This window comes from Chiroxiphia lanceolata, chromosome 6, assembly GCF_009829145.1.
Source record: "Chiroxiphia lanceolata isolate bChiLan1 chromosome 6, bChiLan1.pri, whole genome shotgun sequence".
Lineage (NCBI taxonomy): Eukaryota > Metazoa > Chordata > Aves > Passeriformes > Pipridae > Chiroxiphia > Chiroxiphia lanceolata.
This window is the reverse complement of record NC_045642.1, coordinates 47,059,947-47,077,245: the sequence shown is the minus strand read 5'-3', so window position 1 is coordinate 47,077,245 and position 17,299 is coordinate 47,059,947. Positions and strand designations below refer to the sequence as shown.

Below are 17,299 nucleotides of genomic sequence, written 5' to 3'. Positions count from 1 at the left end.
AACATGATAGTTACCAAATACTTAAAGTATTAGGTTCATATTAATACATTCAGAGAATTTGCAAGATAAAGCTGTTTGGGTAAAACACATATTTAAAGTAAGAATCATCACTTAAATGAAGATTCTTTACACAAGGTTTCTGTACATTTTGTGCTGATGGCATTTACCTGCATACCAAGGATATTGAATATGTTACATAAGAGATAACAGTATATTTGTGAGTGTGGATTCTACCAGTAACTCGATTTTCTCATTTGCAAACACACGCTCCTTAAAACTCGCTACTATATTCACTGTAGTAAAAACAAAAGATAATAAAATTTTTGAAATTAAAAAATTATAAAATATATAATTATTAAATTATAAAATATAAATTATAAAAAAAGACATAGTGGTCTGAGTTTAACTGAAAATGTTCTACCTTCATTCCTAAAATAAATTCTGTATCTTTGCTATTGTGACTGTCACCATGATTTTCAGTTCAGCATGTTATTTCATTATTTATTAATTATTAGAGTTAATTGAATTAATTATTAATTCATTATTTCATCATTTCATCATATATCAAAATCACAGAATAACTTCAAGAAAAGTCGAAGGAGACCATTAAAGCACTAAATACTGTAAAATTAAGGTAATATATTTGGTAACACTTAACGAAAAGGTTTTAATATAAAAATTCCAATCTCAATAATATAAAAGTATTAAGTAGCGGTTATATCTCCTTGCTGATTCCGGTTTCAGTAAGAAACAGGAATAACTGTACACTTACTACAATCCAGTTCATTCCTTCTTGATATGAGCATCTTCTGAAGGAATGAGCTAAATTTGGGGGTAGAAAGTTCATTCATACATGCAGGTTTTTACCTTTGGCTGAAAGCATCCTGTTATAATGACACATCATGTGATCTCTGATGAGGTATTGGTTAGTCAGACTTCGAGATGAGTCTATGCAGAAAGCTGTAAGATTAAAATACATTTGAAACACTACAAAGGCGAGAACAAGAATACTACAATTTTAAACTGTTATTAACTTCAATTCAAAGTCATAAAGCTTAAATTACAGTGTGCTTAACTTCTTTGCTCAATGGCAGCCATTCTTCTTTGCCAGTTACTATCACATGAAACCATTGTGTCTCCTTTGTCTTTTCCCACTGAGCCCACTAACTCAATAAATAGCTACAAAAGTGGCTGAAATTGGACTACGAAAATGTCAGCATGGAAACTTCCTGTTTCTTCCCTCTATGCTTGTTTGAAAAAAAAGTGTCTGAGGTGCAAGGATGGCACAGAAACATACACTAGCCCATGTAAACTACTGACTGTAAAGGAATATTTTTAACCTCAAGGACTCTTTAAGTGGTAACCACATATATATATTCCAGCTAACAGAGATGTGACATCTTTATATATTTGGTTGTCTTGCTACCTATTTATAGCCAGCAGTACAGTCAAGGCAAAACTTACCCCTTGAGAGCATTTTCAGTAAAGCATACTAAATCTAAGTGCTATAAACTTCACCAAATAGCTTGATGAAAAGGTTTTAATAATAATAACATTTTAATCATAAAATAAATTAATTGACATAAGAGGAACCATGTCAATCTTCTGATGAAAGTACAAGTTACTTACCATTACTCTTAGTACTTAAGTGCCCTTTAAATGGACTTGTTGGACCACATCTGGGAATGACAGCAGGTGGGTGTTCACTCACTTTAACAAAATGTCAAAGAAAAACCGAAAGTTAGAAAAAAAAAAATCCCAAAGTGTATTTTTACAAAGACAAAGTTAGAATCTTTCTCCAAGGAATTTATGAATGGTTCTAGTGGACCTTTTTCACTGAGGGAAAAAAATCTTATTTAATTGTTCTATTATTACTGAAATACAACAGTGTAGTTAAGTAACTTAATCTAAACACCAAGATACAGGGGAAATGTGATTTAAAAAGTGGCACATGAATTAGGAATCTGCAATGCCTTTAGAACACTGTTGTGAAATGACACTAAATATGTATCAACAGATTCAATCTCCTCTCCTACAAAGCACAACAAGTACCAGGGCAATCTTGAATTTCTATAAGGATTTCATACTTTCAAAAGTCAGCCTTTATAGAGTGCAGGCTTCTGTGGCTTCCCAGTATTAGAGGTAGTGTTTGCAATAATAGTGAAAATGCTAACTGTCCTGCAATTGTTTTATCTTTATACTGTTTTCTCTAAAGCCAAAGGACAACAATCCTGCTCACCCATATCAATTTCAAATGGCTCATTTTAAATTCCCCTTGTGATACAATTCTTCCTAATTTGTGATTTAAGCATACACAGGGACAAACAATGCTAAATTATTTTTAAAATATTAAAATTCCAAACTAGCAAAAATTCATTAGATTTAGAATTACTGTCTCCATAATGACTGTAAACCTCTGTCAATAAAGGCTTTCTTTCCTGTTCATGTATTATATTTCTCTACCATACACTACTATATATGTGTGGTATTCACAGTATAGCTGGATCCACCCTGAAACCCGTCACTTCCTGAAGTTACAATGTCCACATTTAAAGAATGCAAGTCTTCTAGAGGACTTGAATGTTAGATGATAACATTTCAGTCGATAAAATTTTCACCTAATGATAAAAACCCCACCCATATATCAGAAATCTAGATTATAGCAGACATCTGAGAATAAGAAGTGTTCTAGTCACAATTCCCAAAAATAACCTAAATATTCCATTATTTTCTGTAGTTCAGAGCTAGGTTATAATTCTAGAGGGAGGCAGACGTGGTATTGTCAGATCAATGCTTACAACAGCACCTCTAACTCATTCTTATGTGACAGAATCATAGAAAAGTAAGCAAGGTCATCTTAAAAACGCAGAGACATTGTTATAACTACAGTAGATTCTCTTCAAGTAAATAAATGACTTTGTCCTGAGTTAAAGATGATAAGAGACACTCAGAAACCTGTTGCTTTTACTGTCTTCAGCTGGAGACGCAACTGTTCAGCATTACAGAGAATCCAGACGATTTTGAAATGTTCACTTGCTTCACATCACCAGCAGATGGCACAGAATAAATTCTATGGAAAAAACTACTGGCTGTTGGTTTTGTCCTTTACAACTAATCTGTATCTGGGGGAAGAGGGTAGGAGGAAAAAAAGTCAGGACCAGTATTTCATTGGCAAGAAAAACTGTCAGAAAATGTCAGGAAGAAGAACTTAAAAACATTTCTGTGTCCTTTATTTTGGCTGTGGACATGTGGGCAGCACAGGAGTCACTCCCACTCCACACAGCAACCCCTGATTTACAGAAATCCAAAACGCACTGCAAACACAACATCTCTTGTTAAGATGTCACAGCCTTTGTTCAGGCACTATGTTCCCAAATCTCAGTTCCCCCTGCATGTTCTAATTTCTGTGCCGCCAAAGAAATTTTTCAAGTCCCTGATCCAACCAGATGGATTTGCAACCCTGCTCCTGCTTAATTGCAGGATAACGTGTACTCAGCGCTTTCACAAGTATCCCTGAACTTCCTTAGAAAATACCTAGGCCATTACAATTTTGACGCCTGTTTCAGGAAGTGTAAAAACCTTAAATAAAAGCATTCACAACTGCTCATATTTTAGGATACCCATGAAATGCCAGGATTGCAGCCCTTCTGGTACTGGACTCATTGAAAACTTGCACACCATTAACAAACAACATCTTCTTGCTGTTTAGAATATTTCCTTGCTGGGTAAAAGTTAATACTGAACAGTGTTTTGGTTTTTTTTAATATATGGTTGGATTCTAGGGGCCCTCTATTCTGGCATACTACATTTTCTTGTATTTCCACAAACAGCAGAACTTGTGATGAAGGCTTCCTATGGTCCACCCATGGTATCCTATGGTGCTTGCTCCTATATTCTCTAACTTCCAGGCCAAACAACGTACCTCAGCTGTTCCTGTAAGCTGGGTGTCACTGAGGGCTCTCTCTGTCAACCACCTGTTTTCACAAAACATGTAGAAAATTTATCACAGAAAAAGAGTCAAAGAAACTAATTTGGCTAAAATAATGTTCAGTTCTACTGAAACATAAAAGGCAAATAAGCAAATTTTTGGTTCCTTAGGATTCCAGGCTGTTTCACATACATGTTCCTTCAAATGTACATTTTCTACACTGAAGTCAGCTTACAATACTCTCCCAATATTTCCAGTCTGAAACTCCAAACTGCTTTTTAAAGTGTCAAATATTTACAATGAAGGTGCATGTTGCTAATGTCAGAGGATATGTGGAGGATATTTCTACCCGACTGAAGTAAGGTAGGAAGTGTTAATGGTCAAATGTTTCACAACTATAATTTCACGTTGTCTTCTGACTTGCACAGGTATTTGGTTAGCTTCAGGCTGTGTTTTCAAAGTTATCTGCACAACAGCAGAAGCAACTTAAGTTGAAGGCTTAAATATGTAAAGATCCTTTTAAAGGTGTAGGTGGGATTTTCAGTAAATTACACAGTTAATCAAATATAAGCCAAACAAAAGGAAGATAACTACAAAACTATCTTTGATACATGATACATGTGATTTAAACATAAATTTCCTCACAGATATAAGTGGATTGTCTGAACTGACTATAAAATCGGGATTCCCATAATGAGCGTTCTCCTGAAGTACAGATAGAAAACATATTAAGAACTTTTAGAAATTCATTTGATCTTTTAGTTCCTTGTGTGACACTGTGCAACAAAGAAGAGAAAAAAATAAAAAAACCTTTCCCTATAATTTTTTCCAGCTGGTATCTAAGTTAAGTAATAATTATATTATTTCAAAGTGATTTTTAAGATATTTTGTTTAAATTATATTTTCATTTTAAATGCATCCTATCTTTAATTCTATTTTTACAGTCTTAAAAATGATGAAAATTGGTGGTTTCTATTTGTTACTTTGCTTCCTGGTTGTTAGTGGATATGGAGAATTTATGGAAATCATTTTTCTACAAAGCCATTTCAGATTTGGAAAGTGAATATGTACTGGAGAGAAGCCCAGTCTTTCATTACAATGTTCTCCCAGGAAAGATTTTAAACACAAGTATTAGACTTGCTATTTTTATAACAAGTGTGTACTTCAGCCACAGCAAATAACATATACTGAAAAAAATCTATCAGGCTAATCTTACCCACCAAGACTTGTTACTTAAAAGACAATCCATAAAAAATACAGAGACTGGAGGTGGGATATTGGATATAGGCATCTAAATCCAGCACTACAAGACAAAAAGCCTTTACTTAACTGTGCAGAGATGTGTGAACACTATAATTTCCAAAGGGCAGTTCCTAGACCTTAGCTTGGGTTCAAACAACCTTCAGACCAAGATGGATTTAGACCTCAGGTCTCCCCAGCTGTTCCAGAGGAGTATTTTTATCACTCTGCCAGGATATTTTAACCCTTTTGTGCATTGGGGTTTTTTTTGTGGCTCCGAGACTCTTGCTTCCTCTCAGCTGGCAATGTAGAAAGCACCCCTATCTCTAACAGACCAGAACTGTTTGATTTGATCCCTCTCAGGCTGAAAAGGGCCCAAGCTGACAAATGCTCTGCACAAATGCTTTAGCCACTACACTAAAGGTCTGGTATTCTTGCTTCTTCCGCTGACAGCTCTTTTCCCTCTTTTCCCCAAAATCTCAATGCTCTAAACCTGAAATAGTTAGAGACACCTTTGTTCAAGTGGGTAATTCAGGCAACTACATGCAGAAGGTTTGTGCTGTGGATTTCATGCAAGTCAAGGATGCTCTATCACTACCACCTTTGTTCCACCAACTAGTTTAGTGATCTTTTCAGTAGGCTTCCTGCTATGAATTCACTCTTCTAACTCCATACAACTAACAGTACACTACAGCACTAATGCTGTACACATGCTGAGGAAGGAACAAAAGTGGTTTAAATAATCTCTGTGAAATCCAAAATGAATTCAAGCAGTGACAGAAACTCCTTTAAGCATTTAATGTAATATATCTGACAAGGTCATATTTAAAGGAATGAAACTATGCCCTGAAATACACATTCCTCTCCTTTTGGTACTATGCGAATTTTTAAACTGAAGTATCCATTACCTCTTTATGCTACAGAAATTGTTGTGCATATGAATGCAACACAGAAATATACAGAGTAAAAACTGATATCTGAAAGTACATTAAAAGATTAACCTGATTAAGAAGATCCACACTGGATTTAAACTTAATTTATTTAAATAAGAAACTAATTTTTCTATTTCTAACTACTTGTCTTTTATATTAGCATGATGATATACCCAAAAAAAAAAAAAACAACATACTCTACTAATATTACTACTAATGAGGTCTGCTCTCCTATCCATGTAGCTCACATCTTTCATACCATATCCCCTAAACCCCTTCCATGTCCCCAGTTTGCCGCCTTCTCCTTACCTGTGGTCATTCCTCCCCTCAACCATCCCCTACTTGCTCAGCTGTGGCTTTCGAGGTGCTATGAATACTACAACTGGTCATCTAGTTTAAGCTTCTCTGGTTGCTTATCCTTGGCTGACTAGTACTTACCCTTTAGTTACATATCTGGGAAAGAACACAGAACAGAATTATTTTCTCTAAAAAATGTGTATTGATTTGTTTTCTCCTACCCGGTCACTGACAATAGTCCTAGTTCTTATTCTAATGGCTGAAGTTGGCTAGTAGATGCAGAACTAGATAGAACGAAGGGCCAGCAGAGAGCAGTGACCCACCCACAGACTCCTCCTTTAGGAGAAGGGGTAAACCCACTAGTTTTTCACAACACCAATGCAATCAGGAGAGACCTTCAAACGTGGCTTTAGATTTAGCCACTTACGGAATGCAGACAGTATTTCATTTTATTTGAAAGTTACAGTGAGTACTTAATAATCACACCTGTATTTTTTTCCTTATTCCTGCAAGGAAAACAGAAGCCTCTTGGATTCTTTTCTGATTTCAGTGATAACAAAACTCCTACCAATTCTGAGAGTATAAAGTTGTAGATGTGAAGCCAGCTTTAACAGAATCACATTTAAGATTTGTTAAGAAGTGGCACAATTCAGTTAAAAATAGTCATTACTACCTAAATTTTCTGTTGCCAAACTTGATAAAGCCCCAAGAAAACACAATGCCCTGATTTCATAAAAGTCCAAATATTCTATCTAGATTTTGCATGGGATCATTTGTGTCAGAGACAAAATATGATGAAGGTGATACATGCCTTGATATGCACTACACACAACCTTCTAAGCCATTAATTAGATGGGTGCTATTTATACACTTAATGTGCTGGATTACACAAAAGCTCTTCTTTACATGTACTCCTAGTGCCTAAGAGTTAGGTCCCTCAGTCCTTTACAACTAATAATCTAATAACAGTCTGCATAAATTAAAGCCATGCAATCAAAATTATGTTTCAGTTTCAAGAGTCAAACCCTTCCCTGAAAAATTTAAGAAATCTAATGAAATAGCACAGTAGCCTGAAAAGATACTGAGTCATATTTGATGAAATAATTCTCGAAAAATATTTGTTAAAATTTTTCTAGCTACAGGTGTGGCCTTTAAGGGAAGTTTTGGATGCAAGTTATTGCTCTATTCATACTCCAAAAGAAACAAAGAGCTGTGTGTCAGTAGCACATTTGGCAATACAAGATGCAGTCAGAAGCAAATGAACTTTAGTCAGTTCTCTACAACTACCTGAAAGGAGGTTGTAGTGAAGAGGGTGTTGGTCTCTTCTCCCAGGTAATCAACGACATGATGAAAGGAAATGGCCTCAACTTGTGCCAGGTGAGGTTTAGATTAGATATTAGGAATTTTTTTTTCATGGAAAGGGTTGTAAAGCATTGGCTTAGAAAGCATTGACTGCGTAGGGAAACAGTGGAGTCACAATGCCTGGAAGTGTTCAAAAAACATGTGGATATGGCACTTGAGAACATGGTTTAATGGTGAACATGGGGGTGGTCCTGGCTGATGGTTGGATTTGATAATCTTAAAGGTCTTTTCCCACCTTAACAATTCTATGATTCTTATGATCATTTGCTTGGGCAGCATCTCTGGAATTAGCTGTGGCACCTGCAGTTTCTGGTTTTTTGGAAGGGTGTGTGAGGGATGGTGTTCCAGCAGTGACTATATGCTACTACTAAGTGAAAGGTGAACAACTATCAATACTCGTACCACAGTTCAGACACTGCTGTCTTACAGGGTTACTAACCTGAGTTCCCTGGATAGTTGTGCCTGTGCAAGAAGGCACATGGTAATCCAGGAGCATATGCTATTATGTGCCATAACAACTCCCCTGGGGGAATGGTGCTACTATTCAAGGGTGCTAGATCACAACCTCATGAGCACATCCTACACAACCACTGTGTGCTCTGACTTCTACTGCTATGTGGAACTCAACATGCCATCCTACGAACATGCAGTTTGAAAGTGTTTCAATATCTACTGTCACACAGACCAAGAGATAAAATATATGTATATATATATATAATATATGTCTAAACATACAGACACACGATATGTAGGTTCTTCTACATGTATGGAAAAAAACCTCCCTTGTTAGTATAATCTGTGCCTACAAGAATGCCCCCTCCCTCGTCCCCTTAGTGCTATTAAATTCCACCCTCTCCTATTTCTACCTGGAAATAGTTTAGCTGAAGTCTAATGCACAGATAGCCTTGCCCAGAATGCAGAGCAGAGAAACCTTGACCCACTGTGCTATAGAGAAAGTTGCAGGGTACAATCTGAAGAAAGGAAGCTAGTAGGGTTAATGGTTTGAATACTGTTTACTTTAACAGGTATTTCACTTGAAGCATGTAAGAAACCTTCAATGAAATGGGACCAATTTGGCACTTAAGTCCTTATACAAACTTATTTGCTGAATGGAGATGGGATTAATCACATTAAGTGATTAAAACTCAATAGACTATTTGACTAATGGTTAAACTCAACTTCTGGAAAACTGAACTGATACTACCAAATAATGCTTGAGTTTAACAAGCTGTTTGTTCAAGTGGCAAATGAAGAAATACAAAGAAAAAAAGCAGTTCAGAAGTCACAGATCTGTGTTAACACCCTTTCAGTTCCAGTCAAATTAATGCAAGGATTTACTGCAATGCAGTAAAAATCTAAGTAAAATGGTGTTGTCTGAAAATGTGCGAAGTATTTTAATTTAATTTTAGAATCTTTGAAGCCTGTGCAAACTGCCTAAACCTAACAGCAGCCTCCATGCAGAAGTAACGATGACTTTCCCACTATTATAAAAGTGGCATAAATGTGTGTCATTGACTAACAGTAAGTGTATGATTTCATTGTACGTGCAAATCGCTGGCTGTGGGAATTAAACAGCCCAATGCAGAAGACTGGATTTAACAGAGCTGGTTTAAAATTACAGTATTCAGATTATTTGAGGTCATGCTACAAATCTGTGAGTATATTAACTGACTCCTGAAATTACTACCGTAAATAACTTTGAGGTCTATACCTGGAATTAGGGAAAAACATAACGGATTAATTCTTCGAGATTTCTATGGGGGAAAAAACCCCTCAGCCTTATTTGAACTTTGAAAAGACCTACACACAAATCCTATATAGTTCAATATATTAAAAAAAAAAAGAATTCTGTTTGTTCAGTATTCTCACTAGACAAATCAAACCCTGATACAAAACAAATAAAAAGTTTTGGTTCTTTCTTTACGATAATGAGGCAAAGTAGGAACAATAAACTTTGCACAGAACACACAAGGGCATGCAATAGGGTATCTCACCTCTTCTGCATTAATGTTTTGGATGGACAGTGTGTAGATACAACTGTCTTACACTGAAACCGTAAATATGATGTGTTATTCTCTCTCTTTCTTAAACTGTCTGCAAGCAATCCAATGGCTGCTCTGCCAAGTTTGCTCAGGTACACAAATTTTCAGGGTAGTTCAGTGTAAGGAATTATTATCTGTGCCTGTGCTAATCCTTGTTCTCTGTAAGAATCCTTCCTGTGTGCCTCTGAACCCAGACATTGGGCTGTCCAGTCACACACTACGGACTCCATCATAACCTTCTATGCAGAGTAGCTTCCCCTGTTAACACACACATGGTAGGTTCTTTCCTACTTTTGAACCTTTTTTTCTGTTAAACAGAAGTCATTCAAACAAAGCTTGCTGCAACCTGAATGAAATTTAGAACCTACTTCCTACATATTCACATTTTATAGTCAACAATCAGCATGCTTTCTGATTGTCTATAAAAGTATTCTGACAACCAAAAACAAGAAGAGTCAGAAAAAGAATAAATCTGTAATAAAATTGCCTTCCCACTATATAAGAGAGCATAAAAACTGGATGCACAAGATACTAGTTTTTGTTCTGAATTTTATATCCCCATGTAGTGTTAGAATTCATGTTCAAGCTCTACTTTGCTATCAGACTTCTGAAGTGACATTTGTCACTGTCTCCAAAGACTGGAATTGACACTGAGATGCAACACGAAAGCATAACGTTATCTCAAAGGCTCTGACCTCATGCAGCTATGTATAATTTTGACATTACAGTGCAGAACAGACTAATTCCTACCATAGTTTTATATTATGCATGTAATCCAGTTCATATCTAAAAATATCTTATTTCAGAGTTGGTTCATGCAGACATTTTTGCGTGTTTACGCCTGTTTTTATCATGAATGACCAACACCCATAAGACTATAGGAACAGAGCACCAGAGCAGCCCACAGATGGTTAAACGTGTGTAAGGAATCATTTTATAAGACCTTCAAAGCTTTTGAGTCTTTTATTTTTCAACTACACTTGCATTAAAGTCCCAAGCCAAAATACTTGGATCTGCAGCCAAATGCCATGCGATGTTGAACACACAGGCTACCATCCACTATAACAAACCGTGAATATCAGCTTTGAAGAAGACAAAAGTTGACTCAAAAAAAAGTTGGCACAGAAATTTGGGCCTCGCAAACGCAGCAGCAGATCCTGGTTGCCTGAAAGCTGCCCATAGCGGTTCTCGATGCCGGTACAACACAGTGGCACAGTGCGATGACGGCTGCGGGACGGCCAGTTCCAGGGCCCGTCCCTCGGAGGATTACAACCCTTAGGGAGTTTCTAGACACTAGGCTGTCAGTCTCTTTCGCAGCCCCGGCACCTGGCTCTTCTCCCCGCCGCCCCCCCGGGCCCCGCTGCCCACAGCTCGGGTGCGAGAGGGGCGAGTCTCGAGCCCCCTCAGCGCCCGCCGCAGCACCTCGAGCGGCCCCCGGTGCCCCGCAGGCTCCGTGCCCGGCCCCCGCCGTGCCCGCCCCCACACCGCAGCGGGGAAGGGGAGGCGCGACGGGCCGCGCCCCGCACCCCCTCAGCCCGCACGGCCGGGGCAGGCCGGGCGGCAGCGCGTCCCGCCGGCAGGCAGCCCCCGCCGGCAGGCAGCCCCCGCCGGCAGGCAGCCCCCGCCGGCAGGCAGCCCCCGCCGGCAGGCAGCCCCCGCCGGCAGGCAGCCCCCGCCGGCAGGCAGCCCCCGCCGGCAGGCAGCCCCCGCCGGCAGGCAGCCCCCGCCCTCCACCGCCACCGAGCCCCCGCACCTTGGCTCCGCCTGCCGCCGCTCTCCATCCTCAGCCCATACCCCGGGCCGGGCCCGAAGGGGCGGCGCCGGCCGGCGCTCGGCCCGGCGGCAGTGGCGGTTCGTCCCCCGCTGCGGGTGGGGCGGGGAGGGACACGGGCCGGGCCCGGCGGGTCCCGCCTCAGCCGCCTCGCCGTTGCCATGGCGGCGGGAGCGCGGTGAGGCCTCGCCCTCGCAGCCCCAACCCGGGCGGGCAGAGCCGAGGGGGCGCAGGGCCCTACGGGTCCTTCCCCAGCGGGCGGGCTGGGCCCGGAAACCTCCCTTCCAGCGGGGGCATTGCAGCCAGGAGAAAGTTTTTGTCCCGTTTTGTCCCTCATTATCTAAACCTATTTCTTGTAACTTGACAGGAAGTCGAAGAATAATGAATGCCAGAGAGAAACATGGCAAATCGCTCATATTTCAGAGAAGCAAGTGACAAATCAAGAGCTTAGAGCGTTCCCAGTGCATTACACTGAAGAATTTAAGCAGCACCTTAGAAATTAACTACAAAATAAACTTTTGATAAGCAGCATTTATCCCATTGATTAATGTATGTATGCTGATGTGCTAGATTTGAACTTTCTGAGGAAGTTACAGGCTTATATTTACATTTTGTTGGGCAAGTTGCTGTTTTCCTTAATGCAAAATCTCTGAGTTTTTTTGTATATTTTGTGTGAAGATTTTTCTCACTGACCTGCCAGAGGCACTGCAGTCCCCTCCACAGCCAGACACCTCACAAAAGGGTACATGTAGCCCCAGCTGGAAAGGCATTCACTTTCACTATCTAGAAATTAGTATTAATTACAGGCTAAATACATATTTTTTAATGTGGTTTGCTGCATCTTCTTACATGCTAGGAAAAACAATTTGAATGTAGTTCAAATCACAGCAAAATCAAGGAGGTGGTATTTGAAAACAACTTTTCTTCCTTCTTTCTGCCACATTTAAAGCTCCCATTTAAAGTTTGTGTAGACTCTACCAAAAGCTTTTCAGTAGTTGAGTATTGAATGTTGTGATATCTCTTATAATTTCAGATATTCCCATTAGCTATATTAAGTACTCCTTTGATATGGCCTTATTCACAGTCTTTTTCATCATGATGATCCAAAGGGCCATTGCAGACCTCGATGATGAGGACGGTATCTACATTCAATACCATACTGATGGAAGCCTGTTTAGCCTAAGGCGACTGAAGGCCCACACCAAGACCTTAAACCATCTTATCTGGGAGCTGCTTTATGCTGATGACGCCGCCCTTGTCAGCCACACAGAAACAGCCCTACAGCGTTTAACATCCTGCTTTGCAGATGCTGCTGAGCTCTTTGGGCTGGAAGTCAGCTTAAAAAAGACAGAAGTTCTCTATCAACCTGCACCTCAGGAAGTCTTCCATCATCCCCATATCACCATTGGCGAATCAGAGCTCAAATCAGTCCAGCAGTTTAATTACCTTGGTATCCTCATCTCCTCGGATGGTAAGATTGACGGAGAGATAGACAACAGGTTAGCAAAGGCATAGAGTGCCTTCGGAAGACTCCATAAAAGAGTCTGGCAAAATAAACACCTGAAGAAAAGTACAAAGATCAGTGTTTACAGAGCCATAGTGCTGTCTACTCTCTTATACGGATCTGAATCATGGGTCATCTACCGCCACCACCTGCGACTCCTAGAACGCTTCCATCAATGCTGTCTCCGCACAGTCCTAAACATCCACTGGTCAGATTATGTGACCAATACATCTGTTCTAGAACAAACATCAGTCACAAGTATAGAGGCCATGTTGCTGAGTACACAGTTGTCCTGGGCAGGGCACGTCTCCAGGATGAAGGACCACTGCCTCCCTAAGATCCTGCTTTATGGTGAACTTGCCACTGGCTGCCACAAGGGAGGAGCCCCAAAGAGAAGATAGAAGGACTCCCTGAAACGTCTCAGCCTTGGCCATATTGACCACCATAACTGGTCTACTCTGGCCTCCAATTGGGAAGTCTGGAGACACACCATCTATAACGCTGCTGATGCCTTTGAGAAAGCACGCAGGATCACTCTTGAGGAGAGAAAACAGCGCAGAAAGAATCGTGCCTTGCAGAGTGTACCACCTGGGGAGTCTTTCTGCTGTGCCATTTGCAACCGGACATGTCTATCTCGTATTGGCCTTTTTAGCCACCAACGCGCTTGCAACAAGCGTGGGTAGTGCCTTCCCAAATCTTCATTCGCGAAGCCCAGCCACGATGATGAGTTCTTATGCTCCATGTTGTAGTGGTCATTTTGGCAGTCTAAATCCGTTTTCTGTAAAATAATCTCAAAATGTAGTTGGTGTTAAATTTGTCTGGGATGGGTGAGGAGAGGAAATATATGCCTTGGAAACTCATCTGTCCTCCATCCTCTCGTGGTCCTCTGTCTTTCTGACTGCTTTTTTTGTAAAAACATCTACTGCTGTGGCATTTCAACTATTGTCAACCATGATGTCACAAATACCTTACTTTTTTCTCAAAACAAAGTAATTTATAGCATTTTGTAATTTTCTCATATTTCTCTTGGACGTGAGATCAATGTCATGGAGACTATCTGCCAGGCAAGACCTACAAATCCAGAAAAAACGAATCCAACTGTTTTGGGATTTTCTGGCTCATGTTTTGGTTGTTTTTTTTTTTTTTTTTCTCTGAAGCAGATTTTTGATTGTGTGTGAAACTGGATATTTGGGGAAAAGGCTTCAGGAAATGAGTTACCATAGTTCTTGTGTTTCAGCATCTCTCGTTTATACTTTGATATAATTAAAATAATTAAATCTGTAGATTTTAGAGGTAGCCTTTAAACAGTTTCCATTTCAGATACCTGAGAATATAAGTGTATGAGATTCTCAACTCTACATGGTTGAGATACTCTCTATTGCCTGCACAGATCATGCTACAGAAAACACTTGTCTCTTTTTGCCTTTTTGTTTGTTTGTTTTGTTTTAAATTAGCTGCTTATAGTAATGTTTTTATACTTTTTAAATACTTTTTTTTGGGTTTTATCTGAATTCTGAATTTCAGGTTCCCAAATTCTGTTTGTGGTACTTAACATGTGGTAAGTAGGCTGTTCTGTCCAACCTGAATGACTGATTTCTCATAATCTTCTCCCTAATGTTCCTATACTTTTTTCCACCATGTAGATAATTAAAACAGACAAATTTAAGTGAGCATTTTTGGAAACATATCACAACTATTCCCCTGGTTTCTAGGCAACGCTGAGGGTGTGTAGAGATTTCCACTAATTCTTTCTCAGTCAGCCGTCACAGCATCTTAGAGATGTCCTGGCTCTGAAATTTTTGACCTCAAATGGTAACACATACCAAAGCTCTATGTATTTCTTCTTAGTCTCACTTATGAGCCTTAGGCCTTTGGCCCTCTTTGGTCCGTGAGAGTATGTGTATTTTAAGTGTAATTAAAAAGTAACCCAGATGTATAAAAATGTGCTAACACATTAAGCCCTATAACATGCACTAAACAAAACAAAACAAAGAAACCAACACAAAACCTTAACAAAAATTGAATCAGTCCTGGACTTTGATCAACTCAAACAAGTACAGAAACAAGTACCATAGATTGCTGCAGTGAGCCTACCATTGCTGAAGAAGCAATAACATGGCAAAACCTGGAAGATTTGTCCTTTCCTAATTTGAAAAGAGGAAACACAGAAATCAACGTTGCTGTTTGTCCTTTTCAGCAGGCATTTTCATTTTCCCCTTTTCCTTGGAATGCATTACAACAGAACATGGTTTTAAAGTGCACCTAGACTGGGAGGGAATGAAAGCAGCAGGAATATGAGAGTCACATTTGCAAGTGTAGGTGGGCATCTGTCCCTACCCTGACACAAACTTAGGGAACTATCACCTTGTCTACTACGTCTGCCCTTCATATTCTTCAATGTAGACACCTAACTGATGTGAAAATGTTCATAGTATTCTGCAATAAACGAACACAGAGAAAAATACTTCAAAAAAAGGGAAATGTCCACTTTCTTCTGCATCCTTAGCCCGGACAGGACAAGTTTACTCTGAAAAAGACTGTGTGTCTGGCTAGGACCTCAAACAGTTATCTACTCACTTGGAACAGAGATCTGTTCATAATGTCAGAACTCTGCATTTGTAGGATTTGACTTTCTTGGAAAAACAGTTTGCATGTACACTGAAAAATTAAAATCTGCAGGTTTTTTGGAGAGTCTTTGCTTTTTCAAGCCATTGGTTTTCTTTCATGCTTGCTTTTCCTTACAGCTGTCTATCAAAGTGAGCCTACATATTCAGGCAGAAAACAGCCCAACAACCAGATCTGCACACCATATTCACAGAGTATTCTAGGAAAGCCCTAAATTCATCACAGCTTGTACTTCATAATGGAAATAAATCTCCTGGATCTATTTGAGTTTTTATTTGGCATAAGTGCAGGTTTGTCACCTGCCCATGGTCTGGTTGTGTGAGTGTTCCAAAGCCCTTGTTGCAGCTCACAGAGGGCTGTCACTGAGTTGCAGCAATCCCCAGCCGGCGTATCACACAATTAACCTTACAGTCTGTTCCCCTACAACTACCTGGAAATAAAAACACTTCCCTGAAAGATCAGTGGAGGCAGTGCTTTCTAAATGCATTTAAACAGGCTGCCTGAGCAGGTTTCTTTGCTACTTAGGAAATTCTTGTGTTGAATAATTGAAGTAGCTCACACACAGATGGTGTGAGGGGAAAAAAACCCAAAAGACTTAATAGATACTGAAATATGTTGTTTGATTGCTTTGGTTTTTGTTTTGTTTTGCTTTTTTAAAGGATTCCTTTTCCAGGAGGAATGGTAGGTTGATTTCTTCCTTGTGTTTGCTGCATGGTCTTTGGTCATGTGATTCTTCAAGTTATTTAAAATCATGTGCAATCTTGAAATATCATTGCAGCTTTCTAAATGATGGAAAGTTATGTGTTCTGGCAGGGCTGGAGACTCTGTCTCTTTCTTCATGGCAATGCATTTAGTTGTTTTGTTATTGTCTGCATGGCAGCAGTAGTAATAGATTTTTGTGAAGCTAGGGCTCCAGTGGGGAAGATAATGCAGAAACAATTCAGAGGAGATGATCCATGTATTAAAAACTGCCGTTTTTAATACCCTGTAATTTAGAATGCAATAAGGGAGCTAACCTAAAATAAGAGGGAATGTGATAAGGAAGATGAGGGCAACTATAGGAATATATAATGATATAAAGTTTCTTTGAACATAGTGTTAAACTTCCATAGTATTTATCAGCTTAGAAGAAGTCTCCTCAGCAGTATGAATAACTACTACCAAAACCTCTTCTGGAAGCTGCTGTGCAGTTGTACTCTGTATTCTTTCTCTTCAGATCTACACAGAGTTTTATAATACACCTATCCTGTGTTACAAGGCTATTTTTAAATGTGGCAAGGAAGAAACCTCTATAAATTGTAGAAGATGTTATTCTCAGCTGTAATGTAAAACTTACTAGCTGGGCTGACCCAAGATCTGCTTATATTTATTCTTACATTGTGTCATTTTCTGTTTATCTACTTTTGTAAAAGTTTACAAACAGAATGTGTGTAAGTGAAAAACTGTTCTTTAATAGGGCTGACTGCTGAGGGCTGTTCTTTTCTCGTTACTTTAATTGAATTATTAGGTATTAAAGAATGTAGACTTCAATAACTAATGGAATAATTGGAATGTTAAAGGGAAAAAACATGTAAATGTCATAAGTCTGTTATCTAGACC

The 17,299-nt window shown here is 39.3% G+C and overlaps 1 protein-coding gene across 1 annotated transcript in view; it reads right to left on the bottom strand.

Annotated features, from left to right (window-relative positions):
* Positions 1-11,908, bottom strand: part of SPATA7 (spermatogenesis associated 7) — a 35,774-nt gene extending 23,866 nt beyond the window's left edge. Inside the window, exons 1-3 of the mRNA XM_032691286.1 lie at positions 11,554-11,908; positions 1,630-1,710; positions 868-960 (exon numbers count right to left, since the gene is read on the bottom strand). Of these exons, the coding sequence (XP_032547177.1) occupies positions 868-960; positions 1,630-1,710; positions 11,554-11,908 (529 nt within the window). The remainder of the gene's footprint in view (positions 1-867; positions 961-1,629; positions 1,711-11,553) is intronic.
* Between the last annotated feature and the right edge of the window lie 5,391 nt (positions 11,909-17,299).